Source organism: Camellia sinensis, chromosome 6 (assembly GCF_055761805.1).
Source record: "Camellia sinensis isolate YWXY chromosome 6, ASM5576180v1, whole genome shotgun sequence".
Lineage (NCBI taxonomy): Eukaryota > Viridiplantae > Streptophyta > Magnoliopsida > Ericales > Theaceae > Camellia > Camellia sinensis.
Window position 1 is genome coordinate 22,284,789 of NC_138966.1, and position 15,837 is coordinate 22,300,625.

Genomic DNA, 15,837 nt, shown 5'->3' on the forward strand with positions numbered 1-15,837 from the left:
TGCCAAACGCAATCCGCATGCATTGTTGGTAATTAAATAAGATTGCAAATACAAATAACAGTTGCAGGAAAAAGTCAGCAACAAAACGTAGCTGGACTTTTACAACGAATTGAAATTTACGAAAACAATAGGAAGGTGACATTATTACATGCTACAATCCTACAAACGTGAAACAATCACAAGCCCACTACGACCATTCAATACAATGTGTGGATAGCAACCCAGCCATGTGTTTCCATCATAGTGTATTATAGAAAATACAGATTTCGACACTCACAATTTTTCGTCGAGTGTTGTCTGGCCCTTGCATTTCCTTCAATTGTTGCTGGCTGCATGCAAGCATCGTGAAGCTTATCATCACTTAATCTTAAATATGAATACATATATATATATATATATATATGAAAGTATTTATGTCAAGCTAGCCCCAAAATCTTCAAACACACCTTTCATACATCCGGGACTGAATCGACACCAATTTAAACATTTTCAGACATGCGAAACGAAACCAATTTCAAACATCACAAACTAAACTTCGACAAGGCGCGTAGTTTCACTACAAAAAAATGTAATTCCAGATTGTCAAAATGAACAACTAGTACATGTAACAAATGAATGGTGCAACTGGCCGCTTTCGACAAGAGCCAGCGATAGTGTCAGACATTTGGATATGTTGTTCGGCAATTGTCTTCAATCTTTTCCTTCCCCTTTATGAAAGAGAAAATCATACAAATTAGATTGAAGGGAAAATTACAGGGGTGGCGTACACATTTTGTCCATTGTCTAATTTGAATCGATGCACTTTAAACTCCCTCAATTCTAATACTCCATTTTAAATTTCCTGGACAATTTTGGTTAAATTGCTAATGCAGTTTGTGATTTTTATAACAAATATTGTAATGTCAATTAATTGAGATTATGTAAGTTCAGTAAAGTTATAAGTTGACTACAACAAAAAGTACAGTTGCCACGTATATGCATATTTCCTGATAGAAAACAGTGAAGAGTTGTAATCAAATGAACGTAATTGAAACAAAAGTTCACAATTGATGATGCAAAGCGAGGCCATTCAAAATTTGTGCAAAATAAATAACACAAACACAAAAGTACATGGGCTGCTGTAAGAATTGATCCCAAAAAAAATTCAGCGTATTCCATGGTGATGGATTTCGTTTGTTTACAAACATATGTACGAAAGCAACTGGTAGCAAGTCTTGAAGGAGAAAACTAATATTGTTGGTGCGAGGTGACCAATATCCATCAGATGCAATGATGACAATTCCTGCAAAGTATTTCAATCAATATTTACAAGAACACAAACAAACGGCTACAACATGTGGCTGTTAACCTGAAAATTTTGAGTAAACACAGACAACAACTCGTAGAATTTCCCAACACATATATAGATTTTGAAACAGACAAAAGAAAGGACACACATCAAAATTTTGCATTTAGTTCACACAGTTTACAATTTAAATAATTATGTGTACAAGCGATAAATGCATAATTTCCCAAAAATTGAAGAGGAAAGACTACATTTTGTTTTTCATTTGGGGTTAAAGGACTACACGCACATACTTTTATGAAGTCCCGACTACAAAGGACAAGGAAGCAACTGAACTATTTCATGACGGGGTTAAACAATCTGGACAGGATTCTGCTGTCACTGAAATTGGTGCTCTTCCCAGGCACAAAAACCAGATGAAACCCCATCAAGTTGAGGGCTTCAATTTCCTACTGAGCAACTTGGTTGCAAAGAATCGAGGTGGCTGCATCCTGGCCCACGCTCCATTACCTTCGGGTGCTCAAACAGTGGGCAGATCAGAGAAGAATACTTTCCCAGGCATACAAGCAAGTTTCTTCAATTGTATGTGACAATGAAATAAGCAAGACTACCGCTGCCTGCCAACAAATATTACTAACATACCCATCCATTCTCATTCTGGACGAAGGTCATACTCCCACAAATGAAAGTACGCATTTCATGAACTCACTCAATAAAGTCCAGACAGCCCGCAACTCCTGAATGACAGCTACCTTTCTCTTCAAATGTAACTGCTATTCAACAGAAAGATGATAATTTCAAGAGAAATGTAACCGTCATTCAAGAGTTTCGTGCAATGACAGGAAAGGCTGTCCATTTCTATGAATGAGATTTTCTTCATGAATTGCCTGGGCTTGTTGATTTTTCTGCATTTCTTCACCTCAGCCAGACAACAGTTCGTGAAGTTGAAGAACTGAACAAATTAGTTAAGAAGTTCAACATCACCTGGGATGGGAGCACACTCTATGTGCACGCACAGTTGAGATCTCTCCTAAAGAGTTCACCTACAGACACTTTAACCACAAAAAGAGAGGGCATTAACGATGCCCGGAGGGACCACATCTTAGAAAAGTTGGATATTGGAGAAGGACTGAAGGCAAACTTCTTCCTTAATCTGTTAGGCTTGTCCGAATCAGGTGGGGAGAAGGTATTGGTTTTCAGTCATCGTCTCCAGCCGCTTAAGTTGTTGGTAAGGCTAGCCATGAAAGTGAAGGGTTCGGCTCTAGGAAAAGAATTGGGTGTAGGGAACGAATAGCTCTCTAAAAATTTGAAAATCGTCATCCTCATTTCAACTCTTTCAATTGGCTTTCCTATGTTTTAAGTTCAATACCATCAACTATGCATGAACTTCAGCACTGAAACAAATAGTTGTTTCCTGTGTTACATGGACTCGGGTACGGGTGCCGGGTGCGGGTATGTATGTACAGGTCCGACTCATTAAATCTTACATTTAACGATACGCGGTATGGGGAAAAAATATCATATTTTTAATCGAATATGTGACATAAAATGGTACTATATGTAACTTACAGTGTCAAAATGACATTTATAGGAATTTGACAATAATTTGCACATATAATAATTGTGTTATATACAATTATATAAGAAGTATCCGTTGAAAAGTATTCGACACATATCCCATACCCTTGTCCGACTCTCAGGTGTCCGACACGGGTATTTGATCTATTTTGAAGAGTCCGTGTAACACAGATTGTTTCTAAACATAAGTTTTGGCAATATAAAATCACCGAGTACTACAAAATTGAAAGCAGAATTCAACCGAGTGTGCTAGCCGTTGCGGAATCAAGATTAGTCATTGTTTGTTTATCGAGTTTCTTATTTTTGCTTTTTTGGGTACTCTAAACAAAAATTTGTTTTTCCCTTGCCAACATTACACAAATTTTTTTTTAAGTCTTCTTTGGTTATATATAACCTAACAAGTTGGCCATGTAAATGCAGAACACCTTTTATGCTTGTTGCTAACTACTATGATACCTATGTTCAACTTGCAGCACTGATAGCAGAGGGAAGACTTCCTATTCGAAAGGGAGAAAATATAAAAATCGAGTACAGAACAGTTCCTATTGGGTCGATTTAAGGTAGCAGAGGGAAGAGTTCATATTCGAATAGCACAAAACACCAAAATGGAGTACAGAACAGTTCCTATTGGGTCGATTTCGGGTTGGGTGTGAAGGTATATGCGAATGAAAGAAGACAAAAAAGGAGACAAAAAAAGAGAGAGCACGAAATAAAGGAAATACCAATCGGAGCAGACAAACCGACAGTGGTGCTCGATTAACCCTTTTGGTTGTGCTCCAGCGACAAAAATCAACTTCAAAAAAGAATTTATGCATCCACTTCCATGGCTAGCCTTCCCAAGAACTTAAATGATTGATGTTCGCCAAACCCAAGTAAATAAGCTTTGTTCTTTCAATATGATTTTTGCCCTTAAATATTTTTCTCTGTAAAACCCTACAGCTACGGGGAAATGGAACAACGGAGAGATGGGGAGAGAGAAAGACAAACAGAAAGAGAGGGTCCAAGATGGAAGAGAGACGGATGGGCCTAGGGAACTTACACCTTTTCTGAACATGTACGGCATTTTTGAAAATTTATACTTTTTCTAACAACTTACACCTTTTTATGAAAAGTTACATCATTTATAAATTAATTTTGTTCATAAAAGTTACACCTTGGAACTTACACTTTTTGTAAAAACAAAACTTGCACATTTTTTGATGTCCCTTAAAGCTTTTGTGGAAAAACATACGCCTTTCGTGAAAACTTGAATTACACGTTTTGTGAAGTGACTTACACTTTTTGTGAAAAAACATACACCTTTTCAGAAAATTTACACCTTTTGTGAAGGAAATTTTTTCATACAATTTACACATTTTTAAAACATTCACCTTTTCTAAAAACTTATATGTTGTAGTGAAATTACTTACACCATTCCTCAAAAGTTATATCTTTTGTAAAATATTTTTATTCCAAAAATTTACACCTTTTGTTCGAACTTACACATTTTCTGAAAACAAATCTTACACCTTTTGCCAATTTACTTACATCTTTTGTGGAAAAACTTACATAATTTCTCAAAAATTACACCTTTTGTGAAATACTTTCTTTCCAAAAATATACATATTTTGTTCAAACTTACACCTTTTTTAAATCTTACATCTTTTGTTGAAAATAGTTACACCTTCTTTGAAAAGTTACTTCTTTTGTGAAATAAACTTTGCATAAAATTTACACATTTTGTGAATCGAAAACTTAGACTATTTTTGAAATCACTTACACTTTTTGTGAAAAACATAAACCTTTTTTGAAAAGTTACATCTTTTGTGAAATAAATTTTTTCATAAAATTTACACCTTTTGTTAAAAACATACACCTTTTCTAAAAGTTTATACCTTTTGGTGCAAATACTTACACCTTTTTCTGAAAAGTTACTTCATTTGTGAGTTAATATTTTCCATAAAATTTACACCTTCTATTGGAAGTCACACATTTTCTAAAAACAAAATTTACACCTTCTGTGACATTACTTGCATATTTTGTGAAAACATTTACACGTTATTTGAAAATTTACACCTTTTATGAAAAATTTGGTTTCATAAAATTTATACCTTTTGTGAATCCTTACACCTTATCTGAAAGTTTAAACCTTTCAGTAGAAGTACTTACGCCATTTCTGAAAAGGTGTAAATATTTTTCCCAAAAGGTGTACATTTTCAGAAAAAATGTAAGTTTTTTACAAAAGGTGTAAACTTTATGAAAACATATTTTCATAAAAAAGTGTAAATTTTCAAAAACCGTGTAACTGTTTTCACAAAAGATGTAAGTTATGTCACAAAATGTGTAACTTTTGTTTTTAGAAAAAGTGTAAGTTATAATAAAAAGTATTTCACAACAGGAGTAACTTCTTAGAATGGGTGTAAGTTTTTAACAAAAGGTAGAAATTTTCAAAAAATATGTAACTGTTTTCACAAAGGATGTAAGTTATGTCATAGAAGGTGTAATTTGTTTTCAGAAACGTGTAAGTTCTAATAAGAGGTGTAAATTTTATGGAAAAAATTATTTCACAAATGGAGTAACTTTTCAGATAACATGTAAGTATTTCCAACAAAAGGTGTAAACTTTAAGAAAAGGTGTAAGTTTTTAACAAAATGTGTATATTTTATGAAATGTAGTTTTCCATAAAAGGTGTAAATTTTTTCACAAAAGATGTATGTTATTTGACAAAAGGTGTATATTCTATTTTCAGAATAGTGTAACTTCAAATAAAATGTGTAAATTTTTGTAATGAAATTATTTTACAAAAGAGGCAACTTTTCCGAAAAGGTGCAAGTATTTGAACGAAAATATGCAAATTTCAAAAATAAATTATTTCACAAAAAACTGTAACCTTCCAGAAATACTATAAGTGTTTTCACAAAAGATGAAATTAACTTCACAAAAGGTGTAAGTTCTGTTTTTTCGCAGAACGAGTAAGTTGCTAGAACCCAATCAAACTGTATTTGTGTTGTTCATGGTTCGATATCGATATAGACAGACAGAGACGAAGGGAGGGATAGAGACGGACCGATATCGACAGACAGAGACCGAGATAGACATGGTTCGACAGAGAGAGACGGACCCAGATCGACATAGACAAACCAAGATCGATACAGACAGAGAGAGAGAGACTGACATCGATAGAGAAGAGCCCGAGATGGACAAAGAGAGACCAAGATCGATAGAGACAGAAAAATCCTTTGATTTGCACCAGCGGCGGTGGCGGTAGCGGTGGCAATGTCAGTCGACGGTGGGCAATAGTAGCCCGCGACAGTTGGGTGGTCGGTGGTGATAAAATTTTCAACGTATAAATCGTCGATAAAATTTAGAGCTTCTTTGGGAACTTATATCTTTTGTAAAAATGAAATATTCAGCTTGATTCTCTCACAAAGTTTACACCTATTCCTAAATTTTTTACCTTTTCTAAAAATTTACACCTTATCGTGAAAATATTTACAACTTTTTTGAAAAATTACACATTTTGTGGAAAAACCTTTTTCATAAAATTTACACTTATTACTTGAAGTTACACCTTTAGTGAAAAACAAAACTTACATCTTTTCTGAGGTCATTTGCACCTTCTTCGGAAAAACATACACCATATTTGAAAAGGTTATACTTTTTGCCAAATAATTTCTTTTAACAAACTTTATCAAAGCATATTTTCCATGAAACGTGTAAATTTTCAAAAAATGTATAATTGCCTTCACCAAAGATGTAACTCCTATTAAAAGGTGTAAATTTTTAAAAAAAAATTGTTTCACAAAAGGAATACCTTTTCAGAAGAGGTGTAAGTTTTTAAAATAAGGTGTAAACTTGATGAAAACATATTTTCCATAGAAGGTATAAATTTTTAAAAAAGGTGTAAGTTTTGCTGGCAGAAAATGTGACATATCCCATAAAAAGTGTGAATTTTATGAAAAAAATTATTCACAAAAGCAGTAACCATTCAGAAAATGTGTAAGTATTCCCACAAAAAGGTATAACCATTCAGAAAAGATTTATGTTTTTAACAAAATGTATAAATTTTATGCAAATATTTTTCCATGAAAGGTGTATATTTTCAAAAACTTGTATGTGGTTTCACAAAAGATGGAAGTTATGTCACAAATGGTGTAAGTTTTTTTTTTCACAAAAGGTGTAACTTCCCATTAAATGTGTAAATTTAATGGAAAATATAATTCATGTAACTTTAAGAATTTCCCCCAAAGGTGTAAACTTTATTCAATCAGATTTTTATAAAATGTGTAAACATTTTCAAAAAAGATGTAAGTTATGTCACAAAATGTGTAACTTCTAATAGAAGGTGTAAATTTCATGAAAAAAATTATTTCACAATCAGAGTAACCTTTCAGAAAAGATGTAAACTTTCAGCAGAGATGTAAGTTCTTGACAAATGGTGTAAACTTTATGAAAACATATTCTCCATAGAAGGTGTAACTTTTCATAAAACGTGTACATGTTTGCAAAAATATGTAAGTTATGTGACAAAATGTGTTAGTTTTGTTTTCAGATAAGGTGTAAGTTTCAATAAAAGGTATAAATTTTATGAAAAAATATTTTTACAAAAGAAGTAACTTTTCAGAAAACGTATAAGTATTTCCCTCAATGGGGTAAACTTTCAACAAAGGTGCAATTTTTAACAAAATGTGTAAACTTTATTTAAAAATATTTTACATAAGGGGTGTAAATATTTTTACAAAAGATGTAAGTTATGTCACAAAAGGTGTAAATTTTCTAATTCACAAAAGGTGTCCACTAAGAGGTGTAAATTTTATGCAAACATATTTTCCATAGAAGGTGTAAATTTTTTTGCACAAGATGTAAGTTATTTGACAAAAACTGTAAGTTCTGTCCTCAGAAAAGGTGCAACCTCCAATAAAAAGTGTAAATTTTTTTAATAAAATTGTTTACAAAAGTAGTAACTTTTCACAAAAGGTGTAAGTATTTCAACGAAAATGTGTAAATTTTACAAAATAAATTATTTCACAATGTGTAACATTCCATAAATAGTATAAGTGTTTTCACAAGAGATATAAGTAACTTTGCAAAAGGTGTAAGTTCCGTTTTATCAGAAAACGTGTAAGTTCCTAAAATCCAATCGTTCAAATATTGGCAATGTCGGAGAGAAGTAGCGTTTTGGAGGGCTTGGTTTTTCTCTCAGTAGGAGTCCATTTCAGAGAAGACCAGTTTGGGAGGGCTTGGAATACCGACTCCAATTCCAAATCCAACCAAGTATGTCAATGTTAAACGGAACCATTTTTAATATAGAGGAAATGAGAGAGAGATACAGACCGAGATCGACAGACAGAGAGACCGAGATGGACCATCGACAGAGACAGCCAGACCGAGATCGACAGAGAAGAGACCGAGATCGACAGAGACAGACCACGATCGCTGGAGACAGACCGACATAGACAGGGATCGACAGTGAGAGACCGACATCGATAGAGAGAGACCAAGATCGATAGAGACAGAGAAAAAAACCTTTCATTTGCGGCAGCGGCGGTGGCGATGGCAGTAGCGGTCGCCATGGCGGTAGCGATGTTAGACAGCGGTAAGCACCGGAGGCCACCAATGCTTGCGTGGTCAGCGGGGGTCAGGATTGGTGGTGACTATTCTGTGTGTGTGAGAGAGAGAACAGAGAAAGGGACGGTGGGAAACAGAGAAGAGGGAGGCCGATGGTAATAAAATTGTCAACCTTTAGCGACTAAACTGTGATTTGTCGATAAAATTTGTACTAAACTAAATTCTACACCCTTTTTCTTAAACGTTACACCTTTTCTGAAAAGTTTCTAAACTTATACCTTTTCGTCAATACTTACACCATTTTCTAAAAGTTTATACCTTTTCGTCAAAACACTTACACCATTTGAAATTATTAATATATTTTATTATTTAATTAATTTACCTGCCAAGTGACCCGTTTAGCAGGTCACCAATGTGTAAACTTTCAATAAAATATTCTATAACGGAATACATAAAACGTGTAAGTGCAAAGTACTAAGGGTGTAAATGCCTTGCATATCATATGCTAGGCACACCTAAGAAAGGTCCAATAAAGTTAATTACATTATTAAATTTAATACTTAAAATATGAGTTGCAAAGTAAAATTGGATAGGCAGGGTTAAATGTGAGATTATACTAGAGTAGGGGTGGGGAAAGGCAGTCAAATATGGGATAATGTTCACTAAATGTGGGTGGGGTAGGGTTTTCCTAACCAATACCCACCTGTTGTCATCCCAGCACCACCATCATTATTATCTACAAGTATTTGGTGTATTGTTAGAAAATATTATAATGGTATAGAGAGAGATTTAGTAGTGGGTGGATGAAAATGAGAGTACCATAATAATTTTCATTTTGTCAATAGTGGGTATTTGGATAATTTTATTATTTTTTTTGTTAGATTAATTGAGGGAAAATTTTTAACGAAGGGATATTTGTAATTTATCCTAACAAAAACATAAGCTAAATATGCTCTTTTCTTTTTTTAACTTTTAAAGAATTACTTTTTTAATTTATATAACCAGAAATTTCACCAAAAAATAGGTTAAGTACTGATAATTTTTTTTTATGGACTTATTTATAAAATAAAATAAAATTATAAAAACACTCAATAAGCTGGTAAAAATGGGAACGCCAAAAAAAAGTTAAATCTTTTCTCTTTTTTTTGATTTTTTTTTCTTTTAGTATTAGTATTTTTTTCCAAAATTATATCAAAATTTTTTATTTTTTTCGAATCATTTTATATAGACAAATTAAAAAGTAGTATTTTTTTTTTAAATTTATAATTATTTTTTTGAAGCACCTAAGTATTTTCTTCAAAATATTTTTTTGAAACAAAGTATCCGCATTAGCCTTAGCAAATTTTGAGTCAAATTATAATTCAAAATTCACTTTAGTTATTTTAATTAGTCATCTTTTTAGTACTCACTGTATCAAATTCTCTATTCTAACTCAATCTTATTAAAATATTAATTTCTTATTCTTTATTTTTTTTGTTAAATTGATGAGGTGTCATCAAAAAAATTCTTAAAAAAAAATGAAAAATTTGCCGTTGACCGGTTGTCCGGCCGGTCGACCGATTAGACTAATTTTTGGCATTTTTTCTTCTTCTGCTACAGGCACTCAAGGGACCTCCGGTGGGATATTCAGGGGGACATCCGGGTGGACGACCGGTTTAAAGATTTTGACCTAATTTTGCTCCATAAAATATAATAAAAAATCATGTAGCTAATGAACAGTGTCTTAACAAAGTTATTGAGGTACTGTAACAAATTTAATAAAAATTTAATTTATAAAAAATTATTGAACCTGATGAAAAAATAATTTTGTAATTTACTAACTATATTTTACCTTTCTATTATTTTGACTATGCTAATGTGAATGCTTTAAGTGTTTTCTTCAAAATATGTGGCAAACAGTGGAGTACAACGAGGCAATGCAACAGTGGAAGACAACAATGGGGTGTAACGCTTGTTCTGTTTGTTAATGGCGTCTCAGGTTTAGCGGAGTACTATACTTTTCCATTACAAAAATGTTTTAAAAATTCAAAAATTTTATATGTATATAAAATTTACATAAAATTCACATTATAAAAGTTCATATTCACATAAAATATTTAATAAAAATTTTAATAAAATTTTTAAAATTTCTAACATTACGATTTTCATTATTATGACTCATTTTGGCAACATCTTAAAAAAATTGACTTTTTAACTTTTTTTATCCGAAACAAGTCAGTTTTTTGTCCAAAAAAATCACCCAAAAAAACTAAAAAATCGAAAAACTCAACATTTTACCAATTTCTCAAAAACACTCCTGTGTAAGGGCTCTTATGTATGGGCTCTTACTTAGGTTTCGTTTGGGAACAAACTAATTTAGTAATTTTTTAACTATTTGATTAAAATATGAACTAAAAAAACTAATATGTTTAGGATGATTTTTTATGAAAAGATATGTAAAAAATAGAAAAAAAAAAAAATTTAAATTTTTTATATGAATTATTGGCTTTTTAATTTTTTTAATAATTTTTTATTTTTTAATTTTTTTAATAATTTTTTAACTTTTTAATTAAAAAAATTACTTGTGAAATGAGACCTTATATATGAAAAAAAAGTGACTTGGTGATTTTTTAAAATGTGTTTGACAAAAAACTGTGACAAAAAAGTCATTTTTTTTTCAATAATGATAGAGATCACTAATTTTGGAACTCTAAAAAGACCATTAATGACATGGCACTCAATAAAAAAAAAAAATACAACACCAAGTCAAAACAACAAATCATTCATGGTGAGGCCTACTGTCACATCATTAATGATGACACTAATTAATGCTCTCACTCATATTTTTTTTTTTTTTTTTTTTTTTTGGTATGGGTGATCATGTGATGTGATGTGATGTGATGAAGGTCTTATCTGTGAAAAAAAATGTGTTTCTTCCATAAATATGCAAGTAAACCCCACTCCACTCATACGCATACCCAAAAGGAAAAAAAAAACCATCTCAACCAAATGGCACAATTGACTCTCTCCTTCATTTTACTCTTCTGCTTCTTCTTCGTTCTTAATCGAACCGGTCCGATCGTGGATGCCCAGGTCACAACCCCGGCCAAGTTTGATGGTTTCGTGTACAAGAACCGCCCGGTCAGCATCGACTCGATCATGATCGAGGCATTCTTCGACCCGGTCTGCCCTGACAGCAGAGACTCTTGGCCTCCTCTCAAGCAAGCCCTCGATTTCTATGGCCCTCGTGTCTCCCTCATCGTTCACCCTTTTGCTTTACCGTGAGTAATTCCCATTTCGCACAATTTCCCTTCTGTTTGGTTGCTAAGAAAATCCGAGGGAAAAAAAGAAAAGAAAAGAAAATAAATTTTTTGACTCATGTATGGATAGGATGTCCCCAGTAGTAACAATTCTTGGAATGGGTATTCGATTTATTTCTTTTCCCAATTTTTCTTAGTAACCAAACAAGCAAAAAGGTTTTATTGGCCCTTTTTTTAGACTCTCAGTGATGACATTCATGTTCAAAATTGACTTCTTTGCCAATGCCAAACAAACACTGACAGAAAGACAGAGAGAGAGAGAGAGAGAGAGAGAGAGAGAGAGAGAGAGAGAGTCCTCAATCTCCAGATTCTTGTTTGGATCTTAAATTTGAGAAAGGTTTGGGGGAGGGAAATGAAAAAGGAGTGAATTTGTGTTGTGAAATTCACAAATCCATTCATTTTTCATTCCTTTTTCGTTTCCCTACAAATCTCTCCAACTAGTAGACGGTGGGATTGGTCCCTGGATTAGTCAGTCCTTTGGGCGGGATGAGTTATCAAAAAAATTATGCAACTTGTTGGTATGTTACTAGGAGATAGATCTTTATGGTAGTTTGAGAGTTCAATTTGGGTTTTACTTTGTCTCACTACTATTGTAGAGCTGAAGTATTTGGTGTTTAAAAGGAGTTTCTGTCCCCATCTCCAAGTTGCCACGCTCCACGAAATCTATATTTTAAATTTACTCATACATCATGAACATGATTGTTTTGGTGATAGAGTTAAATAATTGAACATAAATTTGAGAAACGTAAAACTTTTGCGGAGTTATCCGAAATAGTTTAATAAAAAGGTTTTGTTGTGTTGTGTTGTGTTGACTTGGCAGTTGAATTATATTTTACATTTAGTATGATGTTCTAATTCAGTGTTGAGTTTTATGTTAAGTCGTTATTTTGGACAATGGTTACTAAATTACTTTTGGAAACTGCAGTTACCATGATAATGCTTTCGTTTCTTCTCGTGCATTGCATATTATAAATAAGCTGAACACTTCTGCCACATATGACTTGTTGGAGTTGTTCTTTAAGCAGCAGGTAAAAACTCTTTAAATTATAAAGATACATCGATCTATAGTTGTAATAACTGTGAGATTGATATTCTTCTTGCATGCCTTGGCTATGATATTATTTCAGATAAGAAGCTCTTTATGTTAAATAGGAAAATTTATTTTGGCAGAATGGTTCTTGAAATTAGTGTCAGTTGAGTTCACAGCATACGATGGTTTGCACCATCAATATGGTTCTTGCCCTTCAAAATGGAATATTGCTGTCTGGCCCCCCACCCTATCCATTGGCTGCTTCATCTTGTATTGGAGAACAGAATACTATGACATAATAGCATGATGATATCACAATCATCTACATGAATTGGCTATCTAGCAGCATTGATATCCATTATTTTCTACAAATTCAAATTAACTTTGAGTGGGTATCTGGTTTAGATTAGAGTTTAGTAGATATCACAATCATCTACATGAATTGGCTATCTAGCAGCATTGATATCCATTATTTTCTACAAATTCAAATTAACTTTGAGTGGGTATCTGGTTTAGATTAGAGTTTAGTAGGCATCTAGACACAGTATTTTCAAATGATTAACCACCGGGGAATGGTCTTTACGGTAACATTGTATCACTTGATTTGTATGTGGGGAGAAAGTGAGCAGAATTTACATTCATTTTGTTGCAAGATCATTTCCACGCTTTTTACCAAAAGTTCATAGGTTCTTGGATTTAACGTTGTTGGTATTAAAAGTGTTCATGGGGCCCTTGGAAAATAAATATGCTTCTCAAGAAGTTTATAGATTACTTACCCAAAAAAAGAAGTTTATAGATTTTTTTTTTTTTTTTTTCGGTATAATAGTTATCAGTTATCTATGGATGAACCTGTTCATAGTGACGCATATGAATTCCTCCCCCATTATTTGTTGTCAATTTATTGATGATATGAGGATCTCCAAGGGTTTTGCCATAGAACTTTTCTTCCCGTGCATATGTGCCCATAAATGATGTTTGTAAGGCTCGTTCAATAACTGCACAAAGAATTTTTGAGGAATGGAAGATTTTATTGTTACTCATAGGAAATGAACTTTTGCTTGGATTGCTTGCATGCATTGGGATTTATCCTCACTCAACTTTCAGAAACCTTGGCATTGAGAAAGAGAGGGATGTTATTTTCCACACCCCGAGAAGGCTACATTCAAGGCAGCCTTCATCACTTGTTTGGGGCGCACACTTCTGAGAGACGGACCTCTAAATGCAGCCTTTCGGCTGTGAATGTAGTAGCTTCCCAAAAAAGATACATTGGTATACATAAACACATACTAATCCACACTTCTATTATGCAAGTTATGGTGTTTGCCTTGTATGTTTCCATTGTTAGATGGCACTGAATTCATCATCCACTTTCGAAATGGTAGTCAAATTATACAAGTATGTGATGATCATTATTGCTTAGAAAGGAGTATATAAATATGGGATATTGAATGTTGTAAATTTACTGTGTTCATGGAATGCACAGCATACATGGTTGCATGGTTGTTTGTTTCATTACTCATCATCATTGGAATTTTTGTATTGGCTAATCTTTGTGGTATCTTAAGGAGGAGTTCTACAACCAACAAACCTTCAACATGTCTAGGGCGTCTATTGTTCAACATATTGTGAAATTGGCAACCAAAGCAGTTGGTAACTCCTACCATTCTGCAGTTGAATCTGGCTTTACTGACAGGAAAACTGATCTCATGACAAGGGTTTCGTTCAAGGTAAGATTGAATATTGTTGTAGATTCTACAGGTTCAGTGTGATTGATGCAACTTGGAATTGCCTGTTTATTTTCCTTTAGTCTTTGTGGTCATCTTTCCCATGAAACGGAAGTTCTGTGTGTAACTTCTTAAAGACAGAAAGTTTTGTTTTATTCCATTTTTTTACCAACATCTATAGTCTATACTAGGCCTATCAGTGGATCGGATTCTACAGAATCAAATATGATTATAAAACAATCCGAATCTAAATATGAATCAGATCTGATTATGACAAATCTGGTTAGAGGTCATATGAATCTGATGTATTCGGATATTCGATGCAAAAATCCGATCCGATCCAACCCATTTAGTCCATCTTTTGTTTATTTTTTGTTCTAAACTAAGAAAGAGATTTTAATGTAGTAGCAAACATTTTTTATTTCATTTTAATTATTCTATATGGAAAGAGGGAAAGAAATTTTTTTTTTTTTTAAATGAATAAAAAGGTTGGTGAGAAAGAATCTGTTTTATTACATGAGGACACTAAGTAACAGGAAATTCATGCATTATAAAAACAGTTGGTTTAGGAGCCAGCCTGAGTAATTGGATCGGATTTATCTGAATCCAAACCCGTTAATAATTGCACCAAATGGATTTTGGCTTAATTGGACAATAAGATCCGCATTTTTCTTAATGGATTTAGAATATTCAAGTTGCATTAGACACGGGTTATATCCGATCCTTTGATAGTCCCTGTCTATACGCTATTCATGCATGCGCTTCCTTTTTATGTTTGTTTTTTTGGTGCAGTATGGTTGTTCAAGAGGGGTGTTTGGAACGCCTTTTTTCTTTGTGAATGGGTTTGCATTGCCTACTGCTGGCCCAACTTTGGACTACAGTCAATGGAGAGGCCTCATTGATCCATTGATAACAAAACATGAAGAGGGTGAAGAACGTATACACTTTGTCTGATGAAGAACTCGTTTTTGTGCATTGGAATGAAAACTTGTGGAGAGTTGAATGTTGTGAAACTTTAGGTAGCGATTGGTAGAGTTTTGTAAATGTGATTTGAGAGTATGAGTTGTATTTTGAGTTTGTGTGTTGTGAAATTATGATTTGAGTGTAGAAAATCTGTTTGGTAAAAAGTTTTGAAAATAGTTTTGAAAAGAGTTTTGATTTGAGTGGGGAATTGTTAATGTGACATTTGATATGTGATACAAAAAATTACAATTCATAACTAAACATACAATTCAAAATTATTTTAAAGTACATAAAAAATTTTAAAAATTTTAGAAAATGGTTTTTTTGATTATATAAATCAATTGCAAAAAAAATAAAAAAATAAAAAATAAAATAAAAAAATAATTCACTATTCCGGTCAACTGGCTGGAC

The 15,837-nt window shown here is 33.0% G+C and overlaps 1 protein-coding gene across 1 annotated transcript; it reads left to right on the plus strand.

Moving 5' to 3' along the window:
• Positions 1 to 11,245: 11,245 nt before the first annotated feature.
• LOC114279907 (uncharacterized) lies at positions 11,246 to 15,612 on the plus strand. Its single transcript, XM_028222197.2, has 4 exons — positions 11,246 to 11,670; positions 12,635 to 12,737; positions 14,305 to 14,466; positions 15,256 to 15,612. Exons 1-4 carry the CDS (start codon positions 11,315 to 11,317, stop codon positions 15,415 to 15,417), a joined length of 783 nt encoding a protein of 260 aa, XP_028077998.2. The 5' UTR covers positions 11,246 to 11,314; the 3' UTR covers positions 15,418 to 15,612.
• The last annotated feature ends 225 nt before the right edge of the window (positions 15,613 to 15,837 follow it).